General features: G+C 40.4%; 1 protein-coding gene across 2 annotated transcripts; it reads left to right on the forward strand.

The window, feature by feature from the left end:
* The first annotated feature begins 87 nt into the window (after positions 1-87).
* Positions 88-11897, forward strand: LOC108146437 (ammonium transporter Rh type A). Of its 2 annotated transcripts, none has more exons than XM_041708281.1 (9): positions 88-597; positions 2925-3093; positions 3855-4020; positions 4861-5122; positions 8865-9055; positions 9992-10186; positions 10253-10346; positions 10844-10946; positions 11609-11897. In XM_041708281.1, the coding sequence occupies exons 1-9, from the start codon at positions 429-431 to the stop codon at positions 11757-11759; spliced, it is 1500 nt and encodes a 499-aa protein (XP_041564215.1). In that variant the 5' UTR covers positions 88-428; the 3' UTR covers positions 11760-11897. The 2 variants fall into 2 exon arrangements, with proteins under 2 accessions (XP_041564215.1, XP_017127930.1); XM_017272441.2 differs by lacking the exon at positions 11609-11897 and adding an exon at positions 11186-11591 and having other exon boundaries at positions 91-597.
* Positions 11898-20730: the final 8833 nt, after the last annotated feature.

Raw genomic sequence — 20730 nt, forward strand, 5'->3', positions numbered from 1 at the left:
TGCAAATTAAATCAAATAGTTATATCATGCGAGTAAATCGCTGTGGATATCGCACATACGCCCCGTTGACCGCAGACTCGAGTCGCAGCTACTTACACGCCACGCTCATCGCTCCGGGCATCAGTACGCGCCCAGTGCTCAGCCACAGCAGATCGTGAATGTGAACGGATATATATATATAAGCATATAGAGAGTGTGCATACCGATGTCTGTGAGATAGGTCCAAAAAGCACACAAGTATTTGCAAATCCCAAAGGAGGGGGAGTGAAACACGACTTCCTGTCCCCGTACACGTGCTGCATCGTCTGCGGCCAGGATCTAAAAGCAAAAACTCCGACTTCGACTACGTCTCCGCTTTTTGTGTGCTCGAACTCCAATCAGGAGCCGTTTCGTCTAGTTTTTTCGCACTTCTTGCCCCGGCTGCCGTCATGCATTCGCCAACAGCCAAAGTGTCGGGCTTCGTCGTCCTGATGATTGTGCAAATAATCTTCCTGGTTCTGTTCTGGCTGTTCGTGCGTTACGAAAAGACCGCGCTGCCACGGGCAATCGACGCCGAAGACGCTGGATCAGCAAACGAACACGTTTCCAAATATCCGCGTGAGTAGCAGGGATTTCGCCCCCATCCTCTAAAAATGCCTTTAAGAAAACTGTCAATTTCGTGCGGGGCATCTCCATTTCTTAAGACTTTGTATGTTTTTTTTGAAATTTGTATATAAATTAAATTTGGTAAAATACATTTTAAGGTTAACCTAAACCTACACAAAAAAAAAAAAAAAATAAAAGTTTACTGCCCTATTTTTAAGGCACATAAATTTAATTTTTATAATCATCCTATTCAGAAATTGTTCATACCCAATAGTTTAAAATTGATGTAAAAACAGTTCAGTTTCTATGACAGTTTTGTTTTTTTGTGTGTACATTTTTATGGTTGTTCACGTGTTTTTAGTCTTTATCTTGTTTAAATCATTTGACGTGCCCCTTAGGTGTCAAAAATTTCCTTATGGTTTCTATTAACATCGAGAGAACTTATTTCATTATTATGATATTAGCATATCGATATACATATAAATCGCCCAACTTTTTAAAACCTTCAGATTAAAATTCGCGAAAAATTTTTGTTTACCAAACTGTTTTTTTATAGGCCATGCATTTCAAGTATTATTCTTTTAATTAGCCAGCTTTGAGTAATATACTACTAAATTTAAATATTCTCGGCAACAGCTCACAATTTCTGACTAATCAAATTATTATTTATTTACAACTTTGGCCGAGATATCATTTAACTCTTTGTATTTTTGCAATATTTTTCTGTTTGGTTAATTAGCCCGCTTTGTCTAATAAAAGCCAGTAAAACTAAATATGCATGGCAACAGCACAAACATTTCACTCTGACAAATCAAATAAAAACAGTTTTTGTATTTGTTGGAGAATTAATTTGCGTAGCACCCCCAAAAGTGCAACTGCTGTGTGCGGAAACTTGTTATATATTTAGATTCACCCCTCTAAAATAATAGCAAACGTGCAAAAATATCATTTGTAGTATTTGTATTTTACTTACATTATTTCCATATTATTGTAGCTTTTGTTTGTTTTGAAGTTGTTGTGCAAAAATTGGCACTGCAATTTAACCCCTTGGCAAATGTGCAATTTTGAATACTGAAAGTAAACAGCAACTTTATATAAATAAATAAATATCAAGAGTCTTATTTTTAGACTTGCTCTTTAAAATTAACCGCAAATAGGCGATAGTTCTTATTTTTGGTGCCCTTTTTGTTCGTTGACTAGTTTTTAGCTTTTTTTGTTTTGTCTAATTAGCCACATAGGGCGTATAAAAGGTAGCAAATATGCCGAGACTTGGCAATAGCTAAACCTTTTCGTAAGCCTTATAAGCCATATTTTATTTTTGTTTTTGGCAGTGACTCACAGAAAAAGAATTAATTGTGGCAATAATAAATTAAAAATTTATTATGTCATTGAAAAAACTTTTGATCTTAGGCCGTCTCAATGTTTATGAATTAATAGTGAATAGATAAGATCAGAGAACCCAAACAAATAACCAAGAAATGTCTAAATCAATTAAGAAGCGTATACTTAAATTGAAGGCAATATTAACCAATTGAAATGTATATATTTCGTTGATAACCGAGTAATTAAAATAGTAGGAAACTCTATGCATAATGGTGGAAAACAATTAAAAGGACACCAAGTCGAAGCTCTAAATCAAAGCCCACATAAAGCTATTACCCATGCTGCCCAAAATATAGATATAAACTCTAGTCCTGTTCCATTTTTGGGGGCGGGGGGAATGCGAAGGATTCAGGACGAGGAGCAGGACCCGCATTGTTTGCCAAGTGTTGGCGGGTCATAAATAAATGAAGTTCTTTTTCGCACAGTCTCCGCAGTCTTTTGGGTCCCATGGCACCAATTCCATTAATTACTTCTGCCACTAGAATACATGTATATTGCACGGGGGGTATATTGTGCCGATCCGAACCAAGCCGAACTCAGCTGAACTGAACTGAAGCCGAACAATGGGACACACACGCTCACAAATGAATAATTAAAGTCATTAATTTCAATTTATGCAAATGCGTCTGTAAACAACTTGTTGCAATTCATAATAAATAAATTAAACCGTATTTCACACTAATTGCACCCGCGCGGGCACACATACGCACACAGGGGATGTTTGTGAGGGGGTATAAAAGTGGGGGCAGTGGGCATTGGGCATTGGGGATTGGGGATTGGCTAATTGGGTGGCAACATGGACGTCTTGGTGCCCTGGTGACATCAATCTCAATGCAATTGACTTTTGGCAGCAGACAATTGGGCGGTTAATTGAAACGACTTGACTCTAATAATTGGCATCCCACTTGGCCAACTCCTCGACTTCTTTGCCCATATTAATTCTTATATCCTCGCAGAGTTCCAGGACATCCAGGTGATGATCTTCATTGGCTTCGGCTTTCTGATGACCTTCTTGAGGAAATACGGATACAGTGCCACTGGATTCACCCTGTTCATGGCCGCCCTTGTGGTACAGTGGGCCGTGCTGATGAAGGGATTCCTGCACATGGAGGACGGCAAGATCAGGTGAGCTCCTTTTGCACGACTTCAATTTATTAATTGCATGGCTTTGAGTCCAGAGCCAAACTGACAGCCGTCAGGGCAAACAAGTTTGCGATGTGAAATGAAGAAAAATACCCCGAAGCTGGAAATGAATTCAAGCAATTACTTTAAATGAAGAAGTCAACCTGAGAAGGTGGAGACTTTCGGGGGAAGTCCTCTACTTATGCTAAGTGAAATGGGCAACAATCCCAAGTCAAACGGCAAACAAAGGGACGAGCGGCTGTAAAAAAAAGCCAATGGTGCTGACAGTGAAATGTACTGAAAAAATTTATATAAGTATTACAAAGAAATTTTTAAGATTTTGAAAGGTATATGAATATATATATAACAATATATTTTGACTGATGAATTCATTTCGAATAACCATGTTTTATATTTTACTGCATAATTTTACACAGATTTATTAGTGATTTCAAAACCCTTAAAATTTTTGTGGCTCCCCAACATAAATTGCATTCGTAGCGTAAAGAATATGATAATGGATTTGCATTACAATGATTTTCATATTCACATTGAAAACATTTTTAAAAAACTTTTTTTTTCAATCCAATTTCCTTTTTGTCGTGCTGTGTAGAAATATAAACTGCCTGCAAATGCTTTGAAATGTATTCCATTTCGTTTGGCGGCCATTTCTCGGTTAAGATGTCGCCATTTTTTATGCGTCCGAGGGCGTGTCACCTGTCGCACTTCCTGTTCATCGCTTCCTTTCCTTTTTGCGCCCACAGCCTCTCCCTGGAGAACATCATTGATGCTGATATTGCTGCCGCCGTGCCCCTGATTAGCATGGGTGCCCTCTTGGGCAGGACCACGCCCATCCAACTGCTGTGCATGTCCATCGTTGAGGTGGCTCTTTTCGCGGCCAACGAGTACCTGGCTCTGCATGTTTTCAGTGTGAGTAGTAAAAGTCATTTACTTTACTAATTTGTTAAATATTTATTTAAGTTAAATATTATATGCATATTCACAAGAATTTATGTATAATATTTACCTTATTCTAAATTAAGGACATACGCTCAAACAGGTTGTCACAAATGGGTCATGCCATATGCAAAGCGAATTAAACAGCCTTTAACATTTTGGATATAAATTTATCATCGCAGGATGTAACAAAAATAAACAGATAATTTCCATAAGCTAATCTGAGCGATTTAATAAATTTTAAAATAAGCTTGATAACATAATATTTTGTGTATGACTTGATTGGCATTATTTTAAGCCGGAATTACCTTTAATTTGGTATATTTCAATTATTTGCATTTTTGAATATTATAAAGCTAATTTTCCAGCAGCTTTAATTTATTCATGAACGCAATTTGCTATTTTGCAAGGCTTATGTTTTACTTGTTACCTTTTTTCGCCGTAATGATCAACTGAAAAGTAGGTTTTAAGTTAAGAAAATTTATTTAAATTGTATAAAGTATTAGCTTACCATGCAGACAAGAGAAATTACCTTAGAGTATTCAATGAAAAAATAATGGGAATTGGTGCCAAACTAATATTGAATGTTTTCGATTTGTTTCATGTTTTGTTTTAAAAATTATTTTAAAACTTAAACATGATTTTGTTAAGCATAGTTTTCCGTTAAGAGAGGCATTTTCAATCAATAATTTTCAGCTCTCTTGTTTGCGTTGTTTTGTATTTTTTATAAAATTAAATGAAATGAATCTATACATTTGCTATGATCAAAATTTAGATAATTTTATGTAAATATTTCATGTTTCTTTTTGGCAGATCTGCGACTGTGGCGGCTCCATCACTGTCCACGCATTTGGTGCCTACTTTGGACTGGCGGTGGCTCTGATGCTGAGGCCCGCCAGCGACCAGAACGAGGCGGGAAAGCTGGAGGGCGCCAGCTACACCTCGGACATCTTCGCCATGATCGGCACCACCTTCCTGTGGGTGTACTGGCCCAGCTTCAACTCGGTGCTGGCCGAAGGAGCCGGCGGCGAGCGGGCCATTTTGAACACGTTCCTGTCATTAGCCGCGGCAACAGGTGAGTCACGTGCCCCGGCAATTAGCCGGCAAGTGGAGGGCAGTTGGAGGACATTCCAGCGTCCATCGTCCATCTCCTGACATATCCTCCAGGCCATCTTCGCCCACTCGCACATATCTTCACGTTTGGCCGGGTCATTCTCTTCGGGATCCTCAGGCCTTGTTAATTATAATGTTGGCGGGCCTATTAGCACGGCTCCCGATGAAATTGAAAAGGCTGGCAGGCAACTCCCCGCCGCTCTCCCCTCTCACACCTAAAAAGCCCTTTCAGAGTCCTTGTGCATGCGACTCACAAACTAATTAAATGTCAAATAGTTTCGTTAACACATTTGAAAATTTATTTTGAGCACGTAGCGCACATAAAAACGAACCAAATGGCAGACCGGCCAGCCTGTCCGGCATTTGCTTAGTCCTTAGTCCTTATTCAGTAGTCTCTGGTCCACTCTGTCCGGTCCAGGCACATATAGAAAATGTGCTAAAAGCGGCAAAAGCAGCAGCCCGGGGTCGGGCTTTGCCTTGGTTGACTCGCTCGGTTAATGTAAATAACAAAACACAAATTAAATGTATACAAAGGACGCCCGCCAGCAACAGCAACAACAGCAACAACAACAGCAATAGCCGCAATAATAGTAGGGCCAGCAGCTGAGATAAGCCAAGTTGGAATGGGCGACACTTGGCTAACTGTGGCCTCAGTCTCGCCTGGTTTCTGCTCCGGCTATCCCAGCCATGGCATTAAAGCCCTCACGTTACGGCGGCGGAGGTAACACCTAACAACATGAGTAAGCAGGGGCTGGGCGAAAGTGCCGGAAGTGTAACCGAAGAAAGAAATACCCTATCAAATTTATTAAAACAGAAATAAAAAAGTATAAATAAAAACGTACAAATAATTTTTAGGCAATAAATCAAAGTTTTTAGTTTATTTAAGCTGAAAGCTCTTTGAAGATTTATATATTTTAAAATTTCAATATCCAAATGCAAGCTAATTTTTAATAAACACAAATGCTTCTCATTAAACCATAAATTATTGCTTTACAATAAAAGTGTGCATCAAATTAGATATAGCTATGAATCAACCAAAGTCGAGTCATGAATATTAATAAACCTTTTTTTCTTAACAATAGCTTGATTTGCTTTGTAGGTAGGCCAAAAAACTCTTCACTCTAAGATTCATCATTTTAGTTGCCCGAATGGAAAGCAAGCACATAAAATCGAAATAAATCATATTGAGTATTTTGCAGAGTACCACTTGATAGCATTTTACTTTGCGGTATTGCGTAAAATATCTTTGATCTTTGTGGAAGTACTTTTCCGAGAGTACATCTTAATTTGAGTTAAAAATTCATGTCCCAATAAAGTGCATATCCAAATTTAGTTGCAATTCATAACCGACCAGATGAAACTTAATCAACGAATTCCAATCTGAGCGGCAGAATGAGATGACCCATGCCATAAATAGACATTCTAGAGTATCCTTTTGGAAAGTGGGAGACTGGGAGCCTGGGTGGGCATTTTATGCGGAAGGATGTGCGATTAGTTGAGTCAACGTGCGGCTCCGTCCGTTGCAGTGGCCTACAGCCCACTACCACTACCACTTCCACTCCCAATCCTCCCATCGTGTCCTTGTCCATTCAGTGGCCGACTGCTTGGCTCGCTAGTTGTTGCCTTAATTAAACTAAAGCCGGGGTTCAGTTCAATGCTGAAATTAGAGGCGGTCTGGTGGGTGTGACTCACGGCCCATGTTGTCCATGCGGGCGGACATGCATGGCCTGGCCAGCAGGATTGGTTTTGGGACATCAGCAGGAGGGGACCGGATCAGACGACGCCATTTGGTGTCCAAATGCGGCGCCAACAGCAAAAATACGCCCCAGTTGTTGTTTTCACACCAGGCACAAAATGAGCCGGAGCGTCGTCTGAACCTTCTCATGGAAAAGCACTGAAAAAATACATTTATTGAAAACTTAATAGTACATATATTTACAAAATAAATTAAATAACTTATGGCTTACAAATCAAGTTTAATTTAATATTCGTTTTTTTGCAAATATTATTTGATTGTCAAGTTAAAAAGTAGTGGAAATTTTATATTTTCAACCATGTTGATATCATATCCGTAAATCAAAAGCAGAATTAATTTATTTTCTCCTGTGTTCTTAGGGTTTGGGCCTCGTTGGGACCCCAGTTTGGTCAGTTGGGTGGGCTTTTTGGGGGCGGAGAAGGTGGCGGAGGAAGGAGACTGCCCGCATTGGCCGACAACGCTAAGCACAAAACACATTTTACAGTCGCAAGTGACACCATTGGCGTTAATTTAAATTGTTTAATGTTCGAGCAGGAGAAAGCGGAGGCAAAAGCAAAAACAACAGCACCGGCAGCTGATGTCCTGAATCTCGGATGCTCGGATGTTAGGATGCCGTTGGCTTGGCTTTGCTTTAGTCCTCGAGCAGGACGAGGGCCGGCGACGGCTGTAAAAAAGCTGTTTAATTGATTTTTAAGCCAGAATTTGCTGTTCTCGTTGTTTTGCGTCGCCCGGACAACGTCAAAAGCTGTTTTGAAATTGTTGCGGTTGCCCCCGACCCCTGAAAACTGTCCCTGTATTTAACCAACGCTTCGGTTGAGATTTGCCTTACTTATTTGCAGTGGCCAACCGACGCCTGGCCCCAACTAATTTATGCAAATTATTATGGCTGCAACATATGCTCCGCCATAAAATGGAGATTTTTAAGTATTTAGTGTTATTCAGCCGAGATTTATGCTGGCTGCCGGTCATAAACTGAACGAGTCCTTGTTTAGCTGTTGTTGTCGTTGCGCTGTGACCAGCAGCGGAAAAGCGGAGAGGCGACAAAGCTCTGGAGGGGCAGTCGGAAAAGCCGGAAAATCCGAAGGGATCTGGCCACTGTCGTGTTTACATTTTTATTAGTTTTGTGTTTATTGCGATAGTGCGGTTTAGTTAAGTTCAGTTGCTGTTGTTGCCGGTTGGGTGTGTCATTCCTTCTGGTCGAGTGATTAGCGATAGCTGCTTCATGGTTGCTTGGTAAACTTAAAAATAAAGGGTTTTAAATGCAAAGTACTTAATTCTGCAACATAGTTTGCTTTCTAGAGGATCTGGATGTAAGTAAATAGCAATGGAAACGGACACTTTGCTGGTCAACACTTCGTATACGTGATTTTTCTGTGAAATATGTAATTTGCCTTTGACTGTGTGTTTTAAATAGCTTATATATTCACTGATTTTGAGTGACAATTAATTATTAATACGATTATAATTTTAATTAACTAAATGGAAAAGAATTCAAATTGTTATATATTTGTTTTATTACTGAAAATCTGTTTTATTGATTAAATTTTCGAACGACAATTACTTTTGTTACCTGCATAACTTAAATGCACTTTAAATTGTATATTCCCAGCATTTATGCCTTCTTAAATCCGACCATTGGATTTAAATTTTAAGCTGGTAACTCATTCCGTGCAGCCCTCAAAGAACTCTCCAATCATCCCACATTTTTAGCTGCCACTCCCACCACTTTCCCGCACTCTAATGAACTAACTAGAGACTCATTCAAAAATGCATTAAAATCATGTAATTAAGGCAGGGCATCCAGGGCGCATTCGAAATCCGCTGGCTGCATTCAAACTGCCCTCCAACCATAAATGTGAGCCGCAGCCTCCCCTCGTGTTTTTCTCGTTTTTAAGCCGCGTTCCTTTCTGGGCCATCGTGCTAACCCCTCTTCGCCGATATTTTGCAGTGACCACCTTCGTTGTATCCGCGCTTGTCAGCCACGAGAATAAATTGGACATGGTGCACGTGCAGAACTCGACCCTCGCCGGCGGAGTGGCCGTGGGCACGGTGTGCAACTTGCTGCTGGGCGCCCATGGTGCCGTCTTAATTGGCATTATCGCCGGCACGGTCTCGGTGCTCGGCTATCGCTATTTAACCGTAAGTTTGGATAGCTGAAACTACCAAAACAAAAAGAACTCAACACTCAAAAAGGGGCATTCCCATGGTATGTCCTCCATACAAGCATAAAACCCTCCATTCAAATCGCGCACCTGGAACTAGAACCAGTGCTAGTCGTGGCTTCGCTTTAATTAGTGCGCCTAGGAAAAATGCCACGCTAATGAGTAAAGTTTGTTGCCCGCCGGTCAGCCGCAGCCGGGCTTTATCCCGCACTCCGGGTTTACCGTGTTCCCGTATTCCCGGATTCCGCCGGACCTGGACTTACATTTCCTACCACGCAGCATCCAAATCCGTGATGTTCCCGCTCGCTGGAGCAGTAAATAAATTTGGACTTTTCAAATGACACAGTGCCATGTTTCTCCCTGCCATGTTTCACTTTTATTTCATTTAATTCGGGCGCACTGGTCATTGAATATTTCAAATTTAGAAAACACATTTGATAGCCGACCATGTTAAAAGTTTAAGGAAAATTTATTGCTTTTGGTATTGATTTTGCTAAAGACATAGTTTTGTTGGTTTCAATTTAAATAGATTTATACAAATACAGAAGGTACTTAGTATCACATTAAATTTAATATTTGATAAAACTACAAGTCTATTAAATAAATCTAAAATTTAATGATTATTTTGTTGGCACAGCTTTAAATATTTTACTTGCGATACGTGTTAATGAAGTTAAATAATACTATGAAGGACTATTTAATTTAAAAAGCGGGAATTAAGTATTTAAATTTTAAATGACTTAAATTTTTGTAACGTAAAAATCTCTTAAAAGAACTTTCCTGCACTAATATACGAAAAATACTTATCATATTTGTATATATTAAAATATTGTATTGTTCTTGGGCTTTGGTATAAGAAATTTTTCATTAAAAGTTGACAAAACCTAATTATCATCTTTAATCCCTGTGGCAGCCATGGATGACTTCTAATCTGAGACTGCACGACACCTGTGGAGTGCATAACCTGCACGGCATGCCGGCCCTGATTTCAGCCATTGCCTCGGCCATTTACGCCTCGATGGCCACCGTGGGCGATTACCAATCCGAGCTGCAGGACATTTTTCCGGCCATGGTGGGCACCAACGGAACGGAGACCAAAATCCTGGGCGTGAGCATTCATTGCCACACACTGCATCGTTGGGTGCACTAATCCCTTTCGCATATTTTTTCACAGGGTTTGGGCCGGAATGCCACTTCGCAGGCGGGCTACCAATTGTTTGGCATTGCTGTTACCCTACTCATCGCCATTGGAGGGGGTATTTTGACAGGTTTGTGTGACTTTTAGTTTGTAACCTTAGAAAACATCCTCTAACCAAAATTCTTTAAAGATACTTTATAATACTCCAATTCTAATACTCATGAAAGGTTAAAAATACAGTGTGGATGAGAAAAAAAATTTTAAAACATAATGGCGGTATAATTTTTATTACTTTCAAAAAAGAGAAACACAAATGTGTATCTTGAATGACAATACTTTAGAAACTACAGTCCAAAATACTTTAAAGTGATGAAAATCTTGCTACTACTATGTTTATTAAAATAATTTAAAACTGATAGCTAAATTTTTTTTTAGCTTATGCATAGTTCCAAAAATGATATAAATTGTTGCTTAAAATTGTTTGTATAATTGGCGTTTACAGTTAAATTTAAGAAATGTTAAATATATTAGATTAAATTAAATTAATATTAAAAGTATTTTTACTAAAGGGTCTCCGATATTTATAAATTATAACAGCATTTTTGTTTTCCCATCCATCCGAAACAGGGGCCGTCTTGAAGTACACCAACTTCCGGAACCTGAAGAAGGACGAACACCACCAGGACGAACATTACTGGGAGGTGCCTGCTGTCGAGAACAAGGAGGAATAGTTAAGTGTTGTGCCTGCCAGATTGATTACAGTGAACGCGCTTCTAATGTGCCTTGTCTAACCACTTACGACTTACGACTACTTGATTATTTTATTTGCATTACCTTATTGTACGAAATGCACGCGTTGCCATTGTGCCTGCCCTCATCCAGCAAAAGTTTGCCAAATTGTTTGCCATTTTCGTTTGCCTCGCTTTGCATTCGCAATTCGCTGATTTGATTTGCCGCCCTTTTTTGCAGTGAACTAGAAAAGGTTGACGAGCTTTTGCTGTAAGCCAAATAAGCCAATGCCAAGCCAAAAAACACCCAAAAATAGAGCCAAATAAATGCAACAGCAGCAGCCATGGGAATTGAGAAGCCCAGGACACTGGGGTCCTCTGGCCAATCCTTTTGTTGTCCATGCCTGCTTCGCTTAATTTTTGTAGACATTTGTCGCATTTAATTAAAAACTCCAACAATTTACACATTTAATTAGCCTCGAGCACTGAAAAACAGAAAATGCTACAGAAAAAAAAAAAACAAAAAGAAGTATTAGCAATAAAAATATTTTAAATGTGACACTCTCCTTAACTCCCTCTGTATATTTCGCATGCCGGTCGCAATTTTTAATGGAATTAAAATCATACACATAAAATCCAACAACGAACGCTGGCGCGCAAAAAGTTTAAATATGCTCGCCAAACTTTTGGATGACGACGCCGCCAACTCGAATTCCCAGTCTGCCGCCAACTTTAATTGGCGCCCGTTTCTGTTGCGCAACTGGAATGCAATTGTCCCCGCCAACAATTTGTATGTGCGCGGAGCTCTGCACTAGGAGCCGCTAATTAAGTGGCCCAGCACAAAGTGCCGGCTAATTAGCCGACTTTTGGCCAAGACACCGCGATCCGCGCTCCAATCCGATCCGATCCGATTCGGTCATCTTGGCTTTCTCAGCTTTCTCAGCATTTCCTGCACAGCTCAGCCGGCGATTAGGGCACCTGGCCCCGATGGCCACTAATCGCCGGACAAAAGACGGACCAGCAGGAATAATGCCTTTCAAACGACTCCTCGGACCGGCGATAAGCTGGCGGCCAACTACTTAAGATGGCTTTGTCACCCCACAGACGGACAAACAAAGCCCCAAAGGCAAACAATTACCGGCAAAAGTTCAACAAGTTTCAATAAAAATTGTCAGTCAACGTCTTTGGTTTCTGGTTTCTGGTCTCTGGGTTCGGGACTTAACTCATTAACAGCCGTCAATATAAGCCATTAAGATTGTACATCAATTGGGATGGTTTTTAGGTTTTAGTTTGTCCAATTCTAATAAAGCACTTTTTGTAGAATTATAAAAAGCTCTAAATAATATATGTTTATTAAAAGCATTTTAAGGAAATTATTTAAAAAATTGCCTTTAAATGGTTCAACACATTTTTCATTCAGATAAAACGACCATTCTTTAAACTTTTTATGGACTTATAAATACTTCCTCTTTTATTTATTATAGAAAATGCGATAAATAATGTGCAAAAAGTTTAATAAACTTTTTTGACTCATTTTCAAAAGTGCAAATCGGGTACCATTATTTGCGAAATAAAATCAAATTGAATGAATGCAAAAGACAGAACATTCCTCTAGTTGGCCGAAAATCAATGACATTTTATGACTGTCAATAAAAGTTTTCTACAGCAATAAAGGGCGATTTTCCAATGGGAAATTCTCGACATAAAATTCCCATAATTGGCTTTCCTATTTCGGTCAGCCATCAACCTGCCGAAAGTATCTGCCCCTCAGATCTCAGATTTCAGATCTGACGGCGAGTAAATACGGTTCAAGCCCACTGTTTTCCAGTCTAAGCGGCCTAAAGTTCCACGCCGACAAGGCCGAGTAGTCAAATGAGTGGCCAGAGTCTGACTGCCAGACCAGTCTGGCAGGTCCTGGGAAAGGACTCCGACTCCGACTCCAACTCCGACTCCGCCTCCGACAGGAGGTAAAACAGGGAACAGGAGACTGAGTAGATTGTGCAATTTGGCAAAGTATTCCCCGGTGCACCGTTCTACTCTTTGGACGGGACAACGTAGACGTCTCTGTCTCCCCATTTGCGGTTGTGTTCGTGAATGCACTGGAAAAAAAATTATTAAAAATAAGATTGCTAATATTGTTATTCTATGCTTAATATTTGTTTGAAAACAAACTATTGCAAGTCTATGGCTTAACATAACTTTGTTAGGTTACTTTTGTTTATTTATTAAGGTTTTATAAAAATACATAACATTTTTTAAGAATAATTATGGCCCAATTTTAAAATGTTTACGTTGATAAAGGTTAAATACATATGTCCACGGTGAAAAACTGTATACATACAAAGTAAGTAATATTGTTCTTGTTTTACTTCTTAAGAATATAATTTTAGGCATATGAGAATTTTATCACTTTATTTTCTACCCTTCTCATTTTGAACTGTGATTTTAATTTGAGACTTTTGTCATAAGAAAAATTAACTTAACGTATACAACCAGTATATAGTAACCGAAAATTATATCCTAATTTTTCTTTCCTTTTTAATCCTTTTTTCTCGCAGTGCTCACTTGTGCCCCTGTCCACGACTAAGTGCTGTTTTATTGCATGTGGTTGGCTGGTCGCCTGCCTTTCTTCGAGGGTCGTGTGCCGTTTGGCGACTGGCGATTGCCAGTCCAGACCGGCAGACACTCACACGTCTATAATAATAATTAACAGCCTGAAACTGAAAGGAAAATATGTCGCCAGTCCCACTTTCGTACCGATAGCCCGACAATCCCTCCCCTTTGAGTTCTTATGTTCGACCAAGTATGCAGCATATTTTATGCATGCCCGTCGCTAAAGGACAACTGTCGACGACTGCGGACTGTCGCCTGTGACACGGCTGCCATAAAAAGTGCAGAAACAGGAGCAACACGAACAACACGAGCAACAGCAGAAGCAGAACTGCAATTAAGGCAACTTTAAGCGCGTTGACAACTCTGCCGGCATCCCGACATTGACTTTGTACTTCCCTTAGCCCCTTTTCAGCCCCCTAAACGTTTGCTGCAACAAATTGTTGGCCATAGTTCTTTCCATTGTGGAGCTGCCTTTTGCTTTTGCTCCGGAATGTTGGACAAGCCGAGCAGCTGGGGATTTGTTGGCGTTAGTGTTAGTTTTAGAGCTCCTTGTTCTCGTTGTTGCAGGAAGCCTCGAACTTGGACTCGGAGACGGAGACGGAAGCTTGTACAGCATTTTGCAACAGTAATTTTTTGGGTGTTGTTTCCGCCGGCGCTGACAGTTTCCTCCGACTACTACTCTCTCGGCGAAACTCCACTCCACTCCTTTTATGGCCCGACAAATGGCCTGGTCTTGGCCCGATTTGAAAGGGTCGTCATTCGGTTAATGTGGGCCCCTTGCAAAATTCATGATTTACGTTTAAGTGTCATTGGTGTTTAATTATTTAACCAGCCACGGGTCGTTTAAGCCGCCTGTCACCCGGGGAATCGGCCGCGTTTCAGGTGCCCCAAGAAATCTACGTTGCGAGCACTCACGTGCGCCATGAGTTGTAGTGGCTTTGGACTCACTTATGCCGGACTGCTGCCCCTGAACGCGCTTTCCATTTCGTTGCGAGTTACACAAGAAAAAGAAAATAGCAGAGCTGGAATTTATTCCCTAGAACAAATATGTACAAAATATTCTTACATCTTAAGGTAAGTACCATTTTAATATTTACTGGCCAACAAACACATATAATTTTTACCAAAATAAAATAAATATATTTGTTAAGATTATCAACTTTTTTCATCGTTTCATATAAGAAACTTGTTATTAATATTTTTTCAGATGTAATATATTTATATATGTTTTGTCTTATTCTCACAATTCAAAACTATATAATTGAAAATTTAATATATTTTAATTTAAAAATATATAAACTTGCATTTCCTTTAATAAAGAAGTTAATTGAAAGGAATAACACCAACGATTATAAAATAATATTATCTGACAAGCTAATCTGGAATATTGTTTTTTATTGTTACACATGTAAAAATTGTTTATTATTAACTTATAACTTATGAACTAGTTAAACTGCTATTTTCAAAACCCCATGGAATTTATGAAAATAAGTTTAGTGGAACTTATAATAAACTGTTTGTAAAATATTTATATCTTAAATAGCATGTAATAAAAATATTTTTTAAAGTCAATTTGAAATCCGAATAGTGGCATCAAACGATAACCGTAGGCTTGAGGTATTTTTCTCAGTGCATGGCCATTCGACTGCCGAAAATTCGAGCGTGTTTCTTGGCTTGCTTACATAAATATGCGCACTGGGCACGCAACGCTGTGAAAGTGGATGGGCGTACGGAGAAAGGGGACAAAGGGGTTCCGTGCAAAGCAGACCCTGCACAATTTGCAATACTCCAGGGACTTTTCACTCCGCTGCCAGTTGATATGGATATGTCTGTGTTGGCTTTGGCCGGGGTTTTTTCGGCAGGAGGAAGGGGTGGGTGGACAAGTACATATGGGAGTGCTGAGTGCGTCGTCAGGTGGATGAAATTCGGGGTGATGGTGGTGGGCTCGACTCGACTCCCTTTTGCATGCCCGGCGCACATTCCGTGGGCCAGTGTCAGGGCAACAAAACGTTCAGAAAAGTGAAATTAAATAAATTTTATAACATAATTTACGCTATCAAAACATGCAGTCCCCTGGCGCCCCGAACCCACTGCACTTGTCTGGCTCAAATGTGTGTGCTTGTGTCCTGGGACCTGCAGTAACCTCCTTCATCGCCCACCGCCCCTCCTCGACCAATTTTTTGGCACTGCCGAAAGCACTGAATTGTAGGCTTCAATTAAATGTTAATTTTACAGAGCTTAAGCATGAAATTCGCTTTTATCCGGCGGGGATGAGGATGGCGCTGGCGATGCGGCTTCCACATTTTGTCGGCAGCTTTTCATTAAGGCACTGTGTATAAAATTGTGTATTTTATGGCTGCATTTTAATCTTTTTTATTGGCAGCTCACTTTTCAGGCACACGAGCTCATTTCTTTGCTGCCAGCTCACCTGGCGGAAAGGTGGCTTAAATATGGCGCTGGAGTGCTTTCAAATGCTGCCAATAAATGAAAGAACATTTTTTAATACAAGGGGCTTTCATTCGAAAATATGAAAATTAGCCTTTTGCGTCATACTTTTAATATCTTGAATTTATTGATATTTTTGTGCCTTGTAAATCGGAAAGTAATTTGTATAAAATTCTTTTGGGGTAAGACTGTTGACACAGCATTTCATTTTACTTCCTGGATTTTTTTTAGCATTTTCTACTGTTTGAGGTAAACATTTTAAACGCAAAGACTACTGCCAATTTGTTTCGAATTTTCCTTGTCTCTTTGGAAATTATTTTCCAGCTGCAAGCAATATTTTTTTTTTTGGAGCCACTTGATGATGCTCGAGGGCAACGCTTTGCACTTGACTTTACCTTTAAGCCCGGCAATTTTTGCGCATAATACATGTTGCAAATAAAATGCATTTGCCACTTGTCCGTGTCGTTTGTTTGTTGTTGCTGGTGGGTGGTGGACGGTGGATGGGCGTGGACCTTGTCCGCCCAGAAACACATTCAAAACACGCTGCGAACTTGAATACGCTCGAGTGTTCATAAAAAAGCAGACCCATAAAACCCATATTGACGGGGGCTTGGGTTCGTTTCAGTTTGCTTCTGCACAAAAAAAAAAAAAAGAACGGGCAAAAAGGAACCATTGTAATAATGTCCAAAAATATGTTACCAACACGTGTAGCCTGGCATGCGAAAAAAATATGGAAAATAAACGAAATGTAAAACATTCTATGGCGATGGGGATGCAGCAGGGGTATTTGCTGCCACGGAAGCCCCCTTTAATCGATGCAGCCCCGTGTGTTTTATATAAAACGATATTTTATTTAACGCCAGCAGCTAGACAGTGGGGCAGACCAAAGGATCCGCACATCCCTTCCTCTTCCCTTTCCAGTTCCAATTTCAGTTTCAGTTTATGCTACAGCCATCCCAGTCATCCCAGCCATCCAGACAGACAATGTCAATGCACAGGCCGCGTTCATCATCGCCTAGGGGACGTTAGACGGGGACTCTGAGCCGGCATAAAAACATAAAAAATATGCTGACAATAAAAATTTGTTGAGCGGCTCAGCAGCATGCAACATGCTGTTGCACGCCGCCGCCAGCAGGTCAGACGGAAGTCACCCACACGGTTCACCTACATATGGGGAAAAAACGGATGTGGGGTTACTGGCTGGGCAAAGAACGAAGTTAAGATACCCTAACGAATGAACTTAATAGTTACTTTAAAATCTCTTAAGTGTAGAATACATCTTAATCCAAATTGTTTACTTCAAAAACTTCTAAAAGCTAAAGACTTAACTTTATATTTAATTTGGGGCTATTGGAAGTTTAAGGAAACAACAGATTTATTTTTACCTAATACCAATCCAATTATAGCTATTTTTTGTATACTATTTTTAAAGTTTACGTTTTTATATTTAAATGGAGTAGTTTTTAAAGACTTACTAAAATTCTTTAACATTTTTCCATACTACATGAATACTTTAGACCCCTTTATACCTTTTTATTCCCAAACACCATTAGTTCAGTCAGAAGAGTAATCTGCGGCACCCTGCCCTCAGGAGATCATTGGCAAAAGTCTCACAGTTCAATGGCTGGCGGACTTCAATGGAGATGCAATAAAAAGCGCGGAATTCGCCAGTGCAATAAAATAGAAACAGCCGTGCCTAAAAACCACTCAAGCATACACTCGAGCCTGGGCAGTGGGGATTGGCAAAGGGGAAAAGGGCCAAGGGGAAGAGGGAAATGGGAAATGGGGAAATCCCCATCTGGCGTAGTCAAAAGTTACGAAATCGGGCCGTGAGTGAATGCCAGGGAAAACAGACATTGACTAGGTAGCGAAAATAAAGTCGTAAACCTGAAATAAGCCATCAATGGCATTAAAACCCCGGCTCTGGCGACACAACACACACACACACACAGCCCTTTTACAGCGCTCATCATGTGCTCCCTGCCCCATGCCACGCCCTCAATCCCGTCCGGATATTTGCCGCCTTATCCTCCATTTTTTTTGGGAACAGCAGCAGCGACGCCGTGTTTCATTTGTCAAAGTGCTTGGCGGCTCACAGAGTTCTCGGCGGCATGACTGCCGCTTTTTGTGGCTTTTACGTATGGGTAATCTTATAGGCGGGCATTACTCATACGCTCAAATCACGCTGACTTTCCCCCCTCCGCTCTCTTTTCCTTCCCCCATTTAAAGTTTCCTGATTACATTGCAAATTATATAATTTCGTTGTTGATTTTTGGCCAAAGAAAGTTTTGACATCCGGAGCGGAGCGGAGGTGGAGGTGGAGGCGGAAGTAGAATGGGCTTGGCCCACTTTCGTGGCGTCATCTTATTTAAAAATCAATATTTGCGGTGATACGTGTGCGGCATATTAATCATACGCAGCGTTGTCCCAGCCGAGTCTTGTCTGTGATTTCTTTTTACCCAGTCAGTTTGCACCCAGCAATTTTGCTCCCTCTCACAGATATCATTTTAGACACTAATAAAAAGTTTCGACGGCAATACGTGTGCGGCTTTTGGAGGACTGAGCTGAAAGTCTGCCAGCACTACTATTAGAATGTGAAGAGTCGCCGACTGAAAACGAGATGAGATGAGATGGCGCAACACACTTTCGCCTTAGTTATAATAAGCAAAGTTTTCTGCTGACTGGAGTTCTTTTTTCGGATAATCAAGTCGGGTTAAGTGCAAGTCAAGTCCGATGTCAAGGCTAATAAAGGAGGAATCAACAGTGGTAATCTCGTATTCCCCCAAGGAAATGAACTCTCTGACTAGCAGCTGAGCAGGAGGAAATATTCCATTAATATTCCCTCACGGCAAGAGATTGCACAACTTTTGACCATACATCCAAGCGCTGGTCTACCATTAGGAATTTTCAATATTTGCCGTGGCATGTTGTCTTGGTCACCGGTTCTGCCGTTCGCACAACTTCATATGGATAAATGAAGACATTAGCAGGTGGCCGGTTCCGTTCTGGTTCCTGGAAAACACAACAAACACCCGACCACACCTCCGTTCATAATTGCCAAGCCGCAAATTAGTTTTATGCGATGCCGCGGCTTAGGTGCATCACTGAAAAAAATTAAAATGTCTGATTTGTGTTTTGGACTTTGTTTTTTTTATTAACAGATTAACAGATATGAAATCTGTTGTATGTTTTTAAGATTACATTTTTTGCACTAAAATGTTTGAATACATTTAAGGGCATTGTTGTTTTCTCTTCCTTTAAACATAAGTTTATTATTTAATGTGGAACTGAGTCTCTGACTCTTTTCTTAATACTTAAATATGTTCAATTCCCATTTGACCTGTTTCCTTATTTATATGCATTTCCTTTTTCAGTACAGAAAGTTTAACCAAAATCTTTAAAATACATTGCTAAGCCATTCATATTTATTGTTTGTTTTTGTGGTTTTAACATTTGTTTTCTTTCAATGCAAATATTATTTCTAAACGAATATGTTAAATCATTTGTGAATTAAAAAATACCAAATATTGGGTTGAAGGAAGAGATGACAGCTTAAGTAATTCATTCATTGTTTAATAAGGATATGGTAAAAGCTTAAATATACTTTTAGTGCTTGGTTTCTGCCTTTACATAATCTTAGATTTTCATTGTTTGCTTTTAAGCTTCTATTTTTTATTTTAATATTCATTTTCTAATCTTTGAAACAAAAATTACTAAATAAAGTGTTATTGGTAGAGCAAAAAGTTGTGGGTAACCTGATAGTTTTGAATGTACTTTGATGGCGAAAAGGTGATTGTTTAATTAAGAAACTAGCCAAAACCATTTGGATTAATTTCAGTGCACTTCTGTCCCCGTTTCGTTCTTCGTTTTTGCTTGCACTGCTGTCTGACTGCCTCCTTTCGCCCCCAAGGATATTAACTGCGACTCCGAGTTGGCTCAGCCAGTTGTTTGTGCAGCCAATAACCCGTGCCACCAACTGCTGCCCCGCCTCCTGTTTTGAGGACTCCAGTTAGAGTCCTGGAACTGCTGCTCCACCTCAACCGCTGCCCAGCTCATGAATGTTTGAAGAGCCCGGGCTGCGGCTGCGACGTTTCCCGGCTTTTCCCCCGACTTTTGCCCGGCTTTTCCCCGGATTTTCCCGCTTTTCCCGAGCGCCTTTTATGCGCCTCGCTTCCGGCTTGGCGAAAATGAAACATGGCGTCAGGTGGGCGGCTTGTTATTGTTGTCTATCTGCGTTTTTGTGTGCATATTAATTGGATTATCTAGAAGGTGCCTTACTAACCACCCACCTTAAAAATGCGTGTGTGGCTTTCCGTAGTCCGTAGTCCGTAGTCACGTTAATCCCCCGGGATACTGCCAGTCCTGGCATGCAATTGCTTAAAAAGCATTTGGCCAAACAATGTGCCGGCCAGAACTTGCCTTTTACTGCGGCATTTTCGCGGTTGGCGGCCAGTAAAAAGACGAAAAATCAACATTAGATGGAGCGCACCATCCCCGCATAAATCACTGGCCGAAAAGGGGGTTAAGTGTGGGGAAACGGCGAGGGTAAACAGCAGCTGCTCCGCGCTGTCTAAATATTTACACAATGCCAATGTAAATTAAAAACAGACAGCGGGCAACAAGTTAACTACACAATACAGGCAGCACGGCAAAAACAATAAGTGGGCTGCGATGCCAACCGAAGCAGAGATGAACTCCGGAATACCCTGAAATGCCCAAAATATTTCC

This window comes from Drosophila elegans, unplaced genomic scaffold, assembly GCF_018152505.1.
Source record: "Drosophila elegans isolate 14027-0461.03 unplaced genomic scaffold, ASM1815250v1 contig_208, whole genome shotgun sequence".
Lineage (NCBI taxonomy): Eukaryota > Metazoa > Arthropoda > Insecta > Diptera > Drosophilidae > Drosophila > Drosophila elegans.

Coding starts and splice junctions, on each gene's coding strand:
- LOC108146437 (XM_041708281.1), top strand. CDS start 429: ATGCATTCGCCAACAGCCAAAGTGTCGGGCTTCGTCGTCCTGATGATT. Junction 598..2,924: donor ACACGTTTCCAAATATCCGC/GTGAGTAGCAGG, acceptor ATATCCTCGCAG/AGTTCCAGGACATCCAGGTG. Junction 10,947..11,608: donor GTCGAGAACAAGGAGGAATA/GTTAAGTGTTGT, acceptor GCGCGCAAAAAG/TTTAAATATGCTCGCCAAAC.